Raw genomic sequence first — 15,950 nt, forward strand, 5'->3', positions numbered from 1 at the left:
TTCCCACTGGGAGAAATATTTAAGCAAAGATGAGTATTGGGTCCTCATGAAAAGATTTTTATTTAGTATGTAGTTCTGTTTTTCCCCTCTGGTTATTAAGAAAACAAAAAGTCTTGCTGTTTTTTACCAATCTATGTAAGGAGATATAAAATTCAAAAGTAGATCACGTCTACGTTGTTTTCCAGGAAACTTTCCCCTAATTTTACTCAAAGTTAGTATCATTCACGTAGGAAGTATCATTCACGTAGGAACTTACCAACATTCTTATGATCTAACCAACTTTTTTCTTAGTTACTGTTTCTAACCCACTTTTGTAATAAATATAAATGCTTTCAAATTAAATGTAATCATTGCTGCATTATTTTGGTTGACTACCCATCTCATCTCTTACATTAAGCTTGAAGTAGACTGAGGACAAGAACCCCATTTCCAGAGTTTTTTTTGAAACGACAAAATATATTTGTTGTCAGAAAGAGATACTGTTTCTCCCAGAGCCCTCACGTGGGTGTTTCTCAATAAATTGCACTGAGAATCTCAGAAAATAAAAAAAAACTAAAATAAAGTAAAAGCAGTAGTCAGTTTATATACCTTGCAAAGGTTATTCTCAGTTAAAACTTTCATGACTTGGATGTTTCAAATAGAAACAAGTGTTTTAGAGAGTAATTTTATGATGTATACTATTAGCGATTAACATTGCATCATCATTGGACCCAAGATCTCTATTGAAAATGTTTTCTAGGAAAGCAATAGAGATTTAGAAAAAAATTCTGTTGCATAACTGCTATATATATGTTCATCTTAAAATTACTTAGGTGCTCAACAATAGAGAATTGGAGTTGTGAAAGCAGGTATAATAGTTACTTGAGGTAGGACGTTGCTTACTTAGCTCTTAGTGGGGTGAGTTGGTTGGTTGTTTGTACAGATGGGAGGGAGCGAAGGAGGGAGGCAGGCAAGGAGGCTGGCCTTCTTAAAAAAGGGGTTTTGAGCCATTAAAATGATAATAACTGTAGCCACAAGGAAGTGAAAAACACAGGATAGAAATGACTTGTACTCTGACAATCGGCTGCAGCACTTAAATCTGGAGTAACATATGAAAATGCAATGCATGTGAAAAATTAATGGAAGGAAACACATATGATTTTCCCCTATGATGTGGTACTTTTATACGATTATTAAAATTACATAAACTCTTAGATTTTAAATATGTTTTAACCTAGTAATAACTATGGAATGCACTGTGGGTCTGTGATAAGGTTAGCCTGTCTGTCCACTGAGTCTCTAATATCATGCTGCACAGACATCCTCATTCACTTCTTGGGACCTTTCCTAAGTTTAGATTCAGGGCATATCCTAAGTTTAGCTGTTGTTGACTTCCTGATTGTAATTTAGCTTGATAAATAATAATTCAGCTTGGTAAAGCTGGGCAATATTTTTTTCTGTTAGAATTACTTCACTGTGTCTGTGTAGTTTTAGAGTATATACGTTTGTGGGTAGAGAAAACAAAACCCTTTCTTGTGCATGAGAATTTGATCTTTGCTTAAGTATCTAGGTCTGTTCCCTTGAAAACCTGATAAAAATGCCAACTGTGTTACCAGGCGACATTGCTTGTAGTAAAAATTATTCTGGCTCTGGACTGGGAGAACTGTTAATACTTGATGGAAGGCATAACTTCGGGCATCTTGGAGCTCAGTGACTTTTATAATGGGCATGATGCCTGTGTGGTGTGAGGTTTTGATGCCAGAGTGTCTCCCATATCTGTCCCATATGGATCTCATCTCCTGAACTGTTGGACTGCTTCAGGGACCCGGCAGAAGAGAAGCACCCAGTGCTGCTACCCTGGCAGACTGTAGTCCCTTCCCTTCATCCTTCTGAGTAGACTTGGTGCCAAGGGGACTTCAGATGGTCTTGTGGGTCTGAATGTTTGGCTGATCCTAAGAAGAACCCCTAGAGGGTACTGCAGTAGTATAATTCTACAGTTTTTAACTTTCTTTTCAAAGTGAGAAAAATAGTATTTTAACTTTATATCAGTTAATTGATTCTGTTTTATGAGTGCTTTGGAAGGAACTTTAGAGTATGAGGCAGGACACGTGGCTTTTAGTCCTAGTTTTTTAATAATGAATTATGTTACCTTGAACAAGTCACTTAATCTCTCTGAAACTCAGTTTTCTTAAGTATTAGATAAGAAATTTGACCAATGTCATTTCTGGTGTCCCTTCCAATTCTAAATTCTATAGTTCTCTAATTTTCTTATCATCATAAGTTAATTTTTAAGCCTCTTTTATGGGAGCATGTCATATTTCTTTTAGCCTGGCAGGTGATCAGATAGCTGAAAGCCTGAGGTGCTGTAGTGTACATTTTATCAAATTTAGGTTTTGGAAAAGTTGTCACATTATAGCTGTATAGTAGAAGAAACGTTTACTGCCTATACAATAGAATTTAAAGAATTTAAATTAAAAATACTTGAGGAACTTTGGGAAGGGAAAACCAATTAGAATGAAAGTTTGAAAAGTTTTTGATTATTTAAAAATTTCATCTCAACTTCCGTTCATAGGTTGTGAACTGGCTTGAAGGGCCTGGATCAGAACAGCTGAGAGCCCAGTGGGGGATTGGAGACTCCATTCGGGCTTCCCAAGCCCTACAGCAGAAGCACGAAGAGATCGAGAGCCAGCACAGTGTGAGAGGCTCTTTCCTCTGCAAGTTACAGAGCTATTGTTAATGTGCATAATTAATAGCATGTGTGGTACTAAGTGATAAGTTGCTGTACACCTTGGTTTAGGGGCATAAAGTACGGTATGTTTAATGGCTATCAAGTACATTTTGACCACTTAGTACATACTCATTAGAAGTTTGGTTTTGGTTTTGTCTCCAGTATAGCTTAATTATATATTTTTATAGAAACATAATTCATGTGAAATTTTAAAAACTAGTGTAACAGAAGAAAGAGTGACAGTACAAAAATACAACCTTTATCTAGTCCTGAATTTAAAAAGTATAACCTCAGGAACAGGAGTTGTAAGTTAAATGCAAAGTATTCAGGGTTTTTTTCAGCATAAAAGGAAAAACCATTATGTTGGAACCTGTGAAATGCATAAAATATATAGATTTTTCAATTATGGAATTTCATATTTAAGTCTCTTACAAGTACTAACTAGGAAAATTGCAAAGATAATATATATACAGTTGGCCCCTCCGTATCCACAGGTTCCATGCACATCCAAGGATTCAACCAACCAGAGATTGAAAATATTCAGAAAAAAAAATTCCATGAAATTCTAAAAGGCAAAACTTGAATTGCGCTGTTTTAACCAATAGGTGGCACTGCATTGTCACCTTGAGAATAGGTTGTTTGCTGCCGGACGCGTATATCAGCTTATTTTTAAGATGTTCTAATATTTTATTTAAAGTTTTCTTTTCTCTTTGTAAATAAAAGTCAACACTTTAAAGCCTATTTTGGAATTGTTCAGGTCTTATGAAACTATAATGACAAATTCTTAGTGTATTGATTGCTTAGTATGGGCAGAATTTGGAGAAACTTTTAATATACCATTTTGTGTTAAAGCACTCTGTCAAGTATTACATTTTAGATTCTTTATAAAACCATAATTCAGAAATAAAGCTAAAAATAAACCCAAATTGATTAGGATATTCAATGCTAATATATAGAAAATGAAAATGCTACTAATATATAGTTCTTTGTCAAGGAGTGGCAATGAAAAGTTTACTTGGTTTTTGATTAGTAGGTAAGCACAACAGAAAAAATATTAAGGTGTATGAAAATGATTATAATAACTTAAAATAATTTTTAAAGTATTTTCGTCCAGTAATCTTACTTTAGCTTTTAGGTGGAGGTAGGTGAGTGGTAGGAAAAGCACATAATAGGAAGGTGCAGAAGCATAAATCTCTGACGTTGCTTTAGGATTCTGTCAGTGTCTCCCCATCCCACAGTACTGACTTCTGGTCTCCGAAGAGAATACTGGTGTGTTGTACCTTATAGTAAGCAGCAAAACAGGTCTGCGTAAAGAATCAAGACCCCATTTCTTCCTAAGGTATTAGCCTAAGTGAGTTGGCAGTGTTTCTCTCCTCCTAGATTGAGATTCCTATATCATAGTATAAAGTATAAATACCCATCATTTCACCAACTGTGCATCGCCCCCGATTCACATACATTTCCAGTGTCAGTCCTGATGACTGCTCTTTCCTAGTTTGTGAACATCCAGGTTCATTTCTTATCTACCATCTTAATCCAAATCCCATATCTTGGTGGTGGATTGTTTTTTTAAGTTTGTTTTTGTTTCTGTGTGTGTGGTTTTTTTTTTTCTGGGAGAGGGGGCTAGAAATAATCATTTTCTATACAATTAAATGTTTATGAGAGGTAAACCAGAGAATGACCATAACTGAACTGAATGCAGCCTGTTCATCTGAGGTTCTATAAATTTTTTGTTCCCCAATTTCCTGGGAAGGAACATTTTGATTAAAATATGTGTGTGTGTGTGTGTGTGTGTGTGTGTATATATATTTATATTTATATATATAAGAGTTTTTCCCCCACATCCCAGAGAGACTGATTATTTCTCTATGACAACCTCAGTTCTAATTTCAGGTGTTAATTTCATGAGACACAGGAGTTCTTAAATTGTTTGCATCTCTGGTCTGGTTATTAGGGCCTATAGTTTGCAAGTTTAAACCAGGAAAAAAAAAAATCAGCTTGAGGATGGTAGTTCTTAACCCTTAATGGTCATGAGAGTCACCTGATGTGTTTGTTAAAAGGCCTGTGGCAGAGCCCCACCCCCACAGACTCTGATTTGGTAGGTGGGGAGGCGCTTAGGTATTTTTAATAAGCACCCCAGGTGATCTGATATAGAGAGTTCTCACTGCAAGAAATAATATCTCAGGTCTTTTATCCTTTAGTTTACTGTTTTTCTCTGAATCACTGTTATTACTTCTTCAAAGAATTAGACCAACTTATTTAGAGCATTAACTAAATTTGTAAGTACTATAGATAAGACTGAAATCCCTTTCTATTTAGAACAGAACAGTGATCATTTTCTCAGGCAATATTTTCTGCTTTAAATCAGTCAGTCTCCATTAACTTTATAATCACTGTGTGGTTAGAAAGTATTTTACATAAATTGGGACTTGAGCATGGCTGGAATTTGGAATCCCCAGCACCAATCCCCCAAGGACACCGAGGGACAGCTGTAGAGAACAGGTTTTCTCAACCTTGGCATTACTGATTTATTTATTGATAAATCTTTGTTGTAGGGACTGTCCTGTGATTGTAGGTATTTAGCAGTATCATTGGCCTCTACCCACTAGATGCAGTAGCATCCCTCCCTCCCAGTTGTGACAGCCAAAAATGTCTCTAAATATTGCAAAATGTTCCCTAGGGAGCAAAATTGCCACCTGTTGAACATACTGCTGTAAAGAAATGAAAAGATTCTGAGAGATTAAGTGACTTGATGAAGATCACACCCTTAGTAAGGAAAACGACAGACCTTGAGTCTGTCTTTCAAATCTAGTGTTCTTTGAATTACATATGACTACGTCATCTCTGTAATCATACTCAAAAATTCCATAGTAGTTCAGGCAATAAGACATTATGACAAATTAGAGAAACCCAAGTTTTAGGTACAGGGCATAAGAGAGACCGCATTTGGAACAGTACCTGTTACCTACCTAATTTAATGTCAACAAATCTACAATACCTAATATAAAAAGTGTTTTATATGTTCACTCAGTACATGCTAGTAGGGCACATACTAAATGTCACTTGTTGTTCTGGGCTCTTGAGAATATAGCACTGTCTTATCATACGGAACCTACATTCAAGTTGAGGAAAGAGGGAGTGGAGAGCAGTATAGGTAAGGCTTTCCGGAAGGGCCTCTCTGAGGAGATGACATTTAATCAGAGACCTTGAAATGATACGAAGGAGTAATCCAAGTAAAGGGCAATTCAGATCAAGGACACAGCAGTAGAAACACTCTGTGGCAGGAGCTTGCTTGCCATGATAGAGGAACAGCAGTTATGTTGGCAGTGTTGGAGTTCAGTGAGCAAGATAGGGAGTCAGGGGCCAAAACATGTCATGTGATTTTAGCCCAGAAAAAGGAACTTGAAGTTTGTTTTAAATATTATGTGAAATCATTGGAGAAATATTTGAGCAGATAATTGATTTATGTTTTTAAAAGATCACCAGCTATTGTATAGGGGATAGGGAGTAGGGACGAACAGTGAAATAGGAAGACAGGAAGCTAACAGAATGGAGGCAACAGAAGTGGTGAGAAGTTGTCAGGCTTATGAGGTTGAGCCGGCAGGACTGGCTCTTGGAGGAGTCATGTGTTTAGCCTTAATGACTATTCTGGTGGGGAAAACTGAGAGAAGTAGGTTTGGGAGGCTGGAGAATCAGTATCTGTGGGGGCAGGTTAGTCATCCAAATGAAGATAGCTGTTAGACAGTTGGGTATCAGTATCTGGGGAAGAGGTCAGTGTTGAAGATGTTATTAGTCTATAGATGTTACTTAAAGGCGTGGGACAAGATGAAATCATCCAAACCCAATGAGTATTGGTTTAGAAGAAAAGAGCCTTTGGAAAGCTGAACCCTGGGTCACTCCTAAACTTAGAGGGCAAGGAGAGGAAGGAGAGCCAGCAGAAGAGGCAGAAAAGGATCTGTGTGGCTCAGGAAAGAAGTGAAAAAGGAGGGAGAGGTGGTCACCTTTGTTAAAATCAACTGAGAGGTCCAATAAGATAAAGGCTGAGATTTCTTGATAAGAGTGGGAAGGACAAAATCCTGATCAGAGTGAATTAAAAAAAGAATAAGAAATAAGATAGAGTTCGTATAATGATCTCCTTTAAAGGAAGGTTTTTTATCTTTACATATATTAAAATGCACATATCTTAAGTATATATTTTGTTTTTTAGTAGAAGATGCAGTTTATTTGTATGCTGATGGGAATAATCCAGTTGAAAAGAGAAGATAATTGCAAGAGCAAAGCCTTGCATAGGCAGCAGAGGTTAGTCTATAGATTGCAGTGGGGCAGTTGGCCTTAGAATCAGGCAGAGTTCCTTCATTATTTTAGCAGGGAGGGCAGAGCCTAGGGCTGCAGAAGCGGGGAAGGTCATAGATTTGTCTGTGAGAGGATGAAAGAGTTCTCTTCTGATGGCATCGTAGTGAATTATGAAGTTGGATTTTTGGCTAGAGTGAAGAGGTGAAAGGGAGTTGGAGATTTAAGAAGTGAAAAAAACATATAAGAATAGGGAGGTGAAATAACTAGAGAAATACAATAGGGTTTCTGAAGGCCCATTTGAGGTTATTTGGTCACAACTTTAAAAAGACACCTATCCACATAGTTGATTTGATCCAGCCACCTTCAGCTGCTGGAGGCACACAGCAGGCAGAGAAACCAGGTCTGAGGTTTTGTTTGTTCAAATAGAAGTACAGTTAATACACAATATTATATAAGTCTCAGGTGTACAATACAGTGATTCACAGTTTTTAAAGGTTATACTCCATTTATAGCTATTATAAAATGTTGGCTATATTCCCCATGTTGTACAGTATATCCTTGTGGCTTATTTTATACCTAATAGTTTGTACCTCTTAATCCCCACCCCCTGTCTTGCCCTCCCCCCACTCCCTCTCCCCACTGGTAACCACTAGTTTGTTCTGTATATCTGTGAGTTTGCATCTTTTTTATTATATTTTCTAGTTTGTTGTATTTTTTTAGATTCCACATTTATATGGATTATCATACAGTATCATATAGATTTATCTTTTTCTGACTTATTTCACTTAGCATAATGCCCTCTAAGTCCATTCATGTTGCTAAAAATGTCAACATTTTGTTCTTTTTTATGGCTGAGTAGTAGTCCATTGTGTGTGTGTGTGTGTGTGTGTGTGTGTGTGTGTGTATCCCACATCTTCTTTATCCATTCATTTGTAGATGGACACTTAGATTGCTTTTATATTTTAGCTGTTGTAAATAGTGCTGCTATGAACATTGGGGTACATGTATCTTTTTGAATTAGTGTTTTTGGGTTTTTTTTGGATATAAACCCAGGAGTAGAATTGCTGGGTCATATGTTAGTTCTATTTTTAGTTTTTCGAGAAACCTTCATACTCTTTTCCACAGTGGCTGCACCAAGTTACATTCCCACCAATAGTGTACAAGGGTTCCCTTTTCTCCACATCCTTGCCAACATTTGTTGTTTGTGTTCCTTTTGATGATAGCCATTCTGACAGATGTGACGTGACAGGTGTGAGGTGGTATCACATTATGGTTTTGATTTGCATTTCCCTGACGATTAGTGATGTTGAGAATCTTTTCATGTGCCTGTTGGCCATCTGTATGTCTTCTTTGGAAAAATGTCTATTCAGGTCTTCTGCCCATTTTTTAATCAGGCTGTTTATTTTTTGATGTTGAGTTATGTTGGCTGTTTATGTAGTTTGGATATTAACCCCTTATTTGTCATATCATTTCCAAATACTTTCTCCCATTCAGTAGGTTGTAATTTTTGTTGGTTTCCTTTTTTGTGAAAAAGCTTTTATGTTTCATTAGGTCCCATTTGTTTATTTTTGCTTTTATTTCCTTTGCTTTAGGAAACAGATCCAAAAAAATATTGCTGCGATTCATGTCAGAGAGTGTTCTGCCTATGTTTTCCTCTAGGAGTTTTATAGTATCTGGTCTTACATTTAGGTCATTAATCCATTTTGAGTTTATTTTTGTATATGGTGTTAGAGAATGTTCTAATTTTATTCTTTTACATGTAGCTGTCTAGTTCTCGCAGCACCACTTATTGAAGAGACCGTCTTTTCTCCATCATGTATTCTTGTCTCCTTTGTCATAGATTGACCACAAGTGCATGAGTTTATTTCTGGGCTCTCTATTCTGTTCCATTGATCATGGGTCTTTTTTTGTGCCAGTACCATACTGTTTTAATTACTGTAGCTTTGCATTCTGAAGTCAGGGAGGCTGATTTCTCCAGCTCTGTTTTTCTTTCCCAAGATTGTTTTGGCTGTTGGGTTCTTCTGTGTTTCCATACAAATTTTAAAATTGTTCTAGTTCTTTGAAAAATCCCATTGGCACTTTGATAGGGATTGCATTGAATCAGTAGGTTGCCTTGGGTAGTATGGTCATTTAAACAATATTGATTCTTCCAATCCAAGAATATGGTACATCTTTACACCTGTGTCGTCTTCAACTTCTTTCATCAGTGTCTTATAGTTTTCCGAGTACAGGTCTGTTACTTCCTTAGGTAGGTTTATTCATAGGTATTTTATTCTTTTTGATACAATGGTAAATGGGATCGTTTCCTTAATTTCTCTTTCTGATAGTTTGTTTTCAGTGTATAGAAGTGCAACAGATTTCTTTTTTTTAAAATTTTTTTTAAATTTATTTATTTTATGGCTGTGTTGGGTCTTCGTTTCTGTGCGAGGGCTTTCTCTAGTTGCGGCGAGTGGGGGCCACTCTTCATCGCGGTGCGCGGGCCTCTTCACTATCGCGGCCTCTCTTGTTGCGGAGCACAGGCTCCAGACGCGCAGGCTCAGTAGTTGTGGCACACGGGCTTCGTTGCTCCGCGGCATGTGGGATCTTCCCGGACCAGGGCTCGAACCTGTGTCCCCTGCATTGGCAGGCGGATTCTTAACCACTGCGCCACCAGGGAAGCCCGCAACAGATTTCTGTAATCAATTTCATATCTTGCAACTTTACTGAATTCATTGATGAGCTATGGTAGTTTCCTGGTGGTGTCCTTAGGATAGTCTATGTATAGTATCATGTCATCTGCAAACAGTGACAGTTTTACTTCTTCTTTTCCAATTTGGATTCCTTTTATTTCTTTTTCTTCTCTGATTGCTGTGGCTAGGACTTCCAAAACTGTCTTGAATAAAAGTAGTGAGAATGAGCATCCTTGTCTTGTTCTTGATCTCAGAGGAAATGCTTTCAGCTTTTCACCATTGAGTATGATGTTAGCTGTGAGTTTTTCATATATGGCCTTTATTATGTTGAGGTTTGTCTCCTCTGTGCCCACTTTCTGGAGGGTTTTTCTCATAAATGGATGCTTTTTCTGCATCTGTTCTTCATTTTGACATGTGAATCTGATGGAAGGAAAGAGAGCAGGGCATGAGCATGGGTTGTGCCCTGGGAGGTGGTTATAGCCTCTGACAAAGGGTAAAAGTGAGGACATGAGGCTCCTGAGTGCTGGACAGTAGAACATGCTGAGATCAATGGATTGGTGGACCTCATGGGGCTGTAGGAGCAGACATAAAGGATGTGAATTGGAGAGTCAGCAACTGATGATCAGAGAATGGGATTCTTGAAATTAAGATTTGGGGGCTGTATAGTAGTATATGATAATGACAAAATTTTGTGTCTGTTGGAGTAGGTAGCTGAGGTGGGGTGAGGACAGGATAGTTGGAAGTGAGGGAGGGGGTCAAGGAACTAAGAGTTCAGTGTTGATTGGATGTCTACACAGTGGAAGTCAGGAAGAAGGCTGGCACTGAGAGGAAGTTCAGGGAAGTCCGCTAACTCTGAGATGAGGGCATGCAACAGAAAAGGCTGGCAGGATGTAATCCGACTACATGCATTTCACAGGAGATGTGGTTTTTGAGAGAAAGAACAGAAGAAATGGTTTGGAAATAGTAATGAGGAGTGAGGCAGCCATCTCCCCCACCTCCAGGCTTGTGGTAGGTTGGCTGTATAAACAAAAACAGCCATCAGAAGGGCTGCAGTGCTAACTGCTTCCTCTGAGGGTGACAGGTTTCACATACAACAGGAAAGAGAAGGGGACATTTAGAGGCCAGGATGAGCAAATAGATCTTGCTATTGGCAGGAGTGAATTCCAGGGATCGCAGTGGAAGGATTTGGGCGCTGGGGACTTTTCGTCCTCAATTTAAATAATTTTGCTTTAGAAAACTCTCATATATGTTACTTAGTATATCTGGAGATATTGTAAAATGTATTCTTCAGGAACTGATTTGATCCTTAATTTACTTTACAACGTCTATATTACAGGAATGGTTTGCAGTTTATGTGGAACTTAATCAGCAAATTGCAGCACTCTTAAATGCTGGGGATGAGGAAGATCTTGTGGAACTGAAGTCGCTGCAGCAACAACTTAGTGATGTTTGTTATCGACAGGCCAGTCAGCTGGAATTTAGGCAGAATCTCTTACAAGCAGCTCTTGAATTTCATGGTGTTGCCCAAGATGTAAGTGTCTACTCTGACTGCTTTTCTTTTCTTCAAATTATCTGAATACTTATCTGCACATCATTTTTGCAGGTTTGCATGTCTCCTAATTATTTTTCTGGAACAATAAAATTTACTGGTGGGGGAAATAAGATAAACTTCTTTGATTTTTTAAAAAAATTTTAAGTCATTCTGCATGCAACTAAACTTTTTTTTTTTTTGTCTAAATAGAGTGTCCCAACCTCTTAGATATATTTCATTTGGATAGTTTTTCAATCTTCATGCTTTATAACATAGATTGAAATGGAAGTTTCAATACTTTTTAACATTCTGCTGACCTGGACATACTTTGTCTTCCTGGTGCATGCATCTGTGTGTTCTGTCATTCAGATAACATGTATTCTAATTATTTGTCCTTGTCTTTTAACAGCAGAGTCTTTTTCAAGTATAATTGTGATAACCTCATTAGATATAAACCTCATTAATCATTAAACACTTTAGATGCTGATTACATCAGGGTTATCTCTTTGGTGTCCCTCTGCTTTAGTTGTCTCAGCAGTTGGATGGCTTATTAGGGATGTTGTGCGTAGATGTAGCACCAGCTGATGGAGCATCGATTCAGCAAACTTTAAAACTGCTTGAAGAGAAGCTGAAAAGTGTTGGTAAGCAGATTTTAAAAATGCTGAAACATAAGGGTTCTTTTTTTTTTTAAATATCACTACCATGGTTAGACAAGTCAACTTACACTGATCTAATTATAATTATTTACAGGGAACATAGGAAAAATTGGTATAAAAAAGCCCTTATGCCCTTAAAGGGTGTAATTTATGCTACAGTTTTTATTTTTCATTGTTGGTCAGTCACCCTTCCCTTCACAGGGCCTTCAGCCTTTCTTGTTTACCCAGCCGAATCTACAGGTGCTATGTCTTGCATATTCTATGAGCAGTTATTTGTAGTGCATGCATAAACTGTAATTAGCTGTGAAGTGTTCTGTGGTAAACCCTGTATGCCCCAAACTGTGTTTTATGCAATGATTTTTGTTGTTGCTATATCCTAACCTTGTGAAAAAATAGTTGGTTTGGTTCTGTGCATTTGTTTCTCCAAACTGGGAATACTGCCGAGGTTACATACTCTCCAAGGAGAGGATGGTCCAGTTTCATTAAGCTAATACCCTTACTTGACACCAAGGCTTTTTACATTTTACTACAGTAGGAAATACAGTGAATTTCCCTAGGACGTGACTGGGAGAGGTGGATAGTGGATGTGAAAATGGGAGGGGGGTTGTATTGAGTGGGACAGGAGGGCAAAGGAGAATGGAGGAGAGGAAAGCAGTAACTGAAGGCAGAGATTTAGTGGAAAATGGTGACATGTGATTGAACCAATTTAATTAATTTTGAAAAGGACTTGAGCGAATGGGTTTGAAAAATCACGTTTGTATTGGCATTTTACTTGCTTACAGTCTTCGTTATTTTTAACAGATGATATGAGTAATACATGTTTAGTATTTAATATGCCAAATGAAATTTATTTCAAAATGTCACAAGTTTTCTTAAACCATATTTTTCTTTTAAAAATGCTAAAAGAATTCTGGTATATGTACCTAATTTAGAGTCTTGTAAACATATCCTAAGTGTTGCTTCTCGTTGGGTGTAAGCTGGACAGCACCTATACTCAAAATGTTCAGTGTCCTTTTACAGTGAGAATACATTGCTTGAATGTTTTAATGTCTTGTAACTCTTATGTTTTTTGAACAAAATATTTGCCTTATTCTCCTAAAAATTGGACTACATAAAAACAGAAAGGAAAAAATTGAAAATCTTATCAAAATAGAAATTCTCACACTTCCTATTTACAGTTTTGAAAAGTAATTGTTATCTATGGAAATTCACCTTTTGGAAGTTCTCTTTAGGGAGAATTTGAATGAGAGGGAGCTCCAGTTTGAGCCACATTTAAAGGGGTTTTATTGATCGAAATATTCAGAGGGCTCCATCCCAAAGTATTTTAATGTGCCAAGTTGTTATACTTGGAATCCAAGTACAGTATCTGCTAGAGGATTTACTTAAGGGAGGGAAAGCTTCTCTGGTTTAAGAGATTAAATATAGTAACTTTTGTTTTAGATGTAGGATTGCAAGGTTTGCGTGAAAAAGGTCAAGGTCTTCTGGATCAGATCTCCAATCAGGCATCCTGGGCCTATGGAAAGGATGTAACCATTGAAAATAAAGAAAATGTGGACCACATACAAGGAGTGATGGAAGATATGCAGCTTAGGAAACAAAGGCAAAGTTTGACTGTTCATGTTAATTTTTGCTAAGACAACCTAATATTAATTAAAATGAAGAGTGACATAATTATATTTTCCATACAAAGTAAAAATTCTTACCTGTTATATAGTAAGCATGTAGTAGGTTTTTGGTGAATGTAATGATTATTGTATATAATTGTACTAACAAATAATGGCAGTTTGTTCAATTAATGGGTACATTTTCCCTTTTTACTCAGTGGTAAAAATTTCAGTTCCACTCAAGTACATCACATTCCATATCCCCAGTGTAGCCTATGACTCTTCTATCTTTTAAGAAAACTCTTTTTGGAAAATTTTGCTTTTCCATTTTCATTTAGTTTAGAGTTGCTATTAAATGTCATTTACATTGATGTGCTTCTTCATCTAAACGTCTCAGAAATTTTCATGCATCCATTGTTCTCATATTTGCTGTAGAAGGATTAGACAGTAAACTCTGGGTAAGATGATGTTTAGTTTCCTTTGATGTAGAACTAGGAATTTAAAGGGTTCTTTGAAAACTCAGTTTGCAATAGCAATTGCAGAGTATTGCAAGGTAAAGGATTAAATTAACATATGCTAGTATATATAGGCTAGCATGGTTGTGTGAAATCTTTATACACTTAGAAATTCTAAGGTCATCAACAAAAACCTCACAGAAACTCTTCCCCTATATCATAGAGAAAATAGTCATTAGACAGAAATTCCTTCTATCCTCATATCTGCAAACGTATCCATTTCATTATTTATTCTCATCACAAAGATGATACATGTCTGCTCTTATCAAAGCCGTGTGTCCCCATCATCTTCTCACTCCGTCAATTCCCATTCTCTACTCTGATCCCTGCCTTTCATTTAAATGCTTAAATCTCTCCTATTAAAAAAAAATTAGACAATTACACACATGCATATACCTTCAACCCTTTGTCTTCTAGCCCTAGAATTCTCCTTTCTGACAGCTGTCATTGATGGTCTAATCTGCACTCATACTTCCTCACTGCCTCTAGTTACTTTTCGTCCCTTCTCAGTCTCCCCTCTCCCCTCACCATTTCACTGAACATACTCTTACTGATGTCACAAGTGACTTTGTAGTTGCCACGTGTAATAAATGCTTGATCTTGGTCAAAATCCAGGGAATACTTTTGGTGCTGACATTGCTTGACCACTCTGAATAGAATTAGGCACAAATGACTTTTTCTTTCTTCTTCAAACTTCCTGACAACCTTGTCTTCTTTGAAAACACCCTTATGAGTCTCCTCCTGGCACTCTGTTTCTTCTTGGTTTTCTGCACTGATTTCTTGTCCTCTAGCTAATTTCACTGCTTTCAGGGTTTGTTCTGAGGCCAAATTCTCTTCTCACTCTTTGTCTTCTCCCTACTTTAATGACTTTCTGTAATATGACCGTGATTGAGTAGTTATGACTCTGACCCAGACCCCTCTCCTGTATGTTAGACCCGTAGTTCCTCTTACTTACTGAATGTCTCCACCTGGATGCCCCATACACTACTCAAAAAAACTACTATGGACAGACGAGAATCATTCTCCTCCAAAGCTTGGCTCTTCTCCTTTAGTTTCCTATCCAGGTTAAAAGTACCATCAGCTACCAAACTTGGAATTTATCCCAAGGATTTATTAAAATCCTTACTCTTCCTCATCCCTTACAGCCTCATCAAATGCCCAAGTTCTGCTGTCTCTGAATCATGAACACTTCTTTCTTCCCGATCTTAGCTGCCTCTGGCATTGCTCGTCTACAGTCTGTTGTGCCAAGAGCGCAGTCTTTTGTAAAGCGCACATCTAATCCCCAACTTCCTTGTATAAACCCCTCTCAGTGACTTCCTGTTTTCTCAGATGAAGTTCAGTCTCCTTGGAGTAGTGTAGGAGATCCTTCATAATCCAGTCCTGCATAATCTTACCTCCTTTAATTTTTCTACAAAACCACGCACTTGTTTTCACTTTCCTGAACGCATCATGCTATTCCATGCATCCATGACTTAGAATACGTCTTTCCTTGTTTTCTGCCGAGTGGATTCCTACTTATTCTTTAAGACTCAGGGGTACTTATCCTTGGAAGCCTTTTTAGATCTCTAAGGCAACTTTGTTACTTGTTCCTCCCTGTTCTCATACAGCTCCGCAGTAGTGTTTATCACATTGTTTATTTAAAAGTGCATCTCCCCAAATGAGACCATCTTAATAGTAGAGACCATGTCTTATCCTTTTCAAGCACATTATTCATACCTGACAATATGTGTTGAATATGTGTATGATATCATCTTCATCACTGAAGTGTCTTACATTGTCTTTTAGCTTCAGATTGTAAAAATACTTATCATGATTACTTCCCTTCAGTCCCTTGTAGAATTATTTAACCAAGTTGCATTTTAACAATATGTTACGGGCTTTTGTTGAGGGCATCCTTATAAAAAATAGCCTTGTGACAATGACTTACCTATTGTTATCAGGTTTCCTTAAGAATATCAACTATAGTGGAGTCCAG

At 37.4% G+C, this 15,950-nt stretch overlaps 1 protein-coding gene and 1 long non-coding RNA gene across 7 annotated transcripts in view; one reads left to right on the forward strand and one right to left on the reverse strand.

Annotated features, from left to right (window-relative positions):
* LOC309631341 overlaps positions 1–15,950 on the reverse strand; it is a 780,796-nt gene that overhangs the window by 670,009 nt on the left and 94,837 nt on the right. The gene's annotated exons all lie outside the window — the stretch shown is intronic.
* Positions 1–15,950, forward strand: part of SESTD1 (SEC14 and spectrin domain containing 1) — a 210,043-nt gene that overhangs the window by 185,463 nt on the left and 8,630 nt on the right. For all 6 annotated transcript variants that reach the window (XM_082397524.1, XM_082397528.1, XM_082397525.1 and 3 more), the window contains 4 exons: positions 2,552–2,674; positions 11,006–11,200; positions 11,727–11,841; positions 13,297–13,456. In XM_082397524.1, coding sequence (XP_082253650.1) covers positions 2,552–2,674; positions 11,006–11,200; positions 11,727–11,841; positions 13,297–13,456 — 593 coding nt within the window. The remainder of the gene's footprint in view (positions 1–2,551; positions 2,675–11,005; positions 11,201–11,726; positions 11,842–13,296; positions 13,457–15,950) is intronic.

The sequence above is a fragment of the Balaenoptera borealis genome (assembly GCF_965194805.1).
Source record: "Balaenoptera borealis genome assembly, chromosome: 6".
NCBI classification, from domain to species: domain Eukaryota; kingdom Metazoa; phylum Chordata; class Mammalia; order Artiodactyla; family Balaenopteridae; genus Balaenoptera; species Balaenoptera borealis.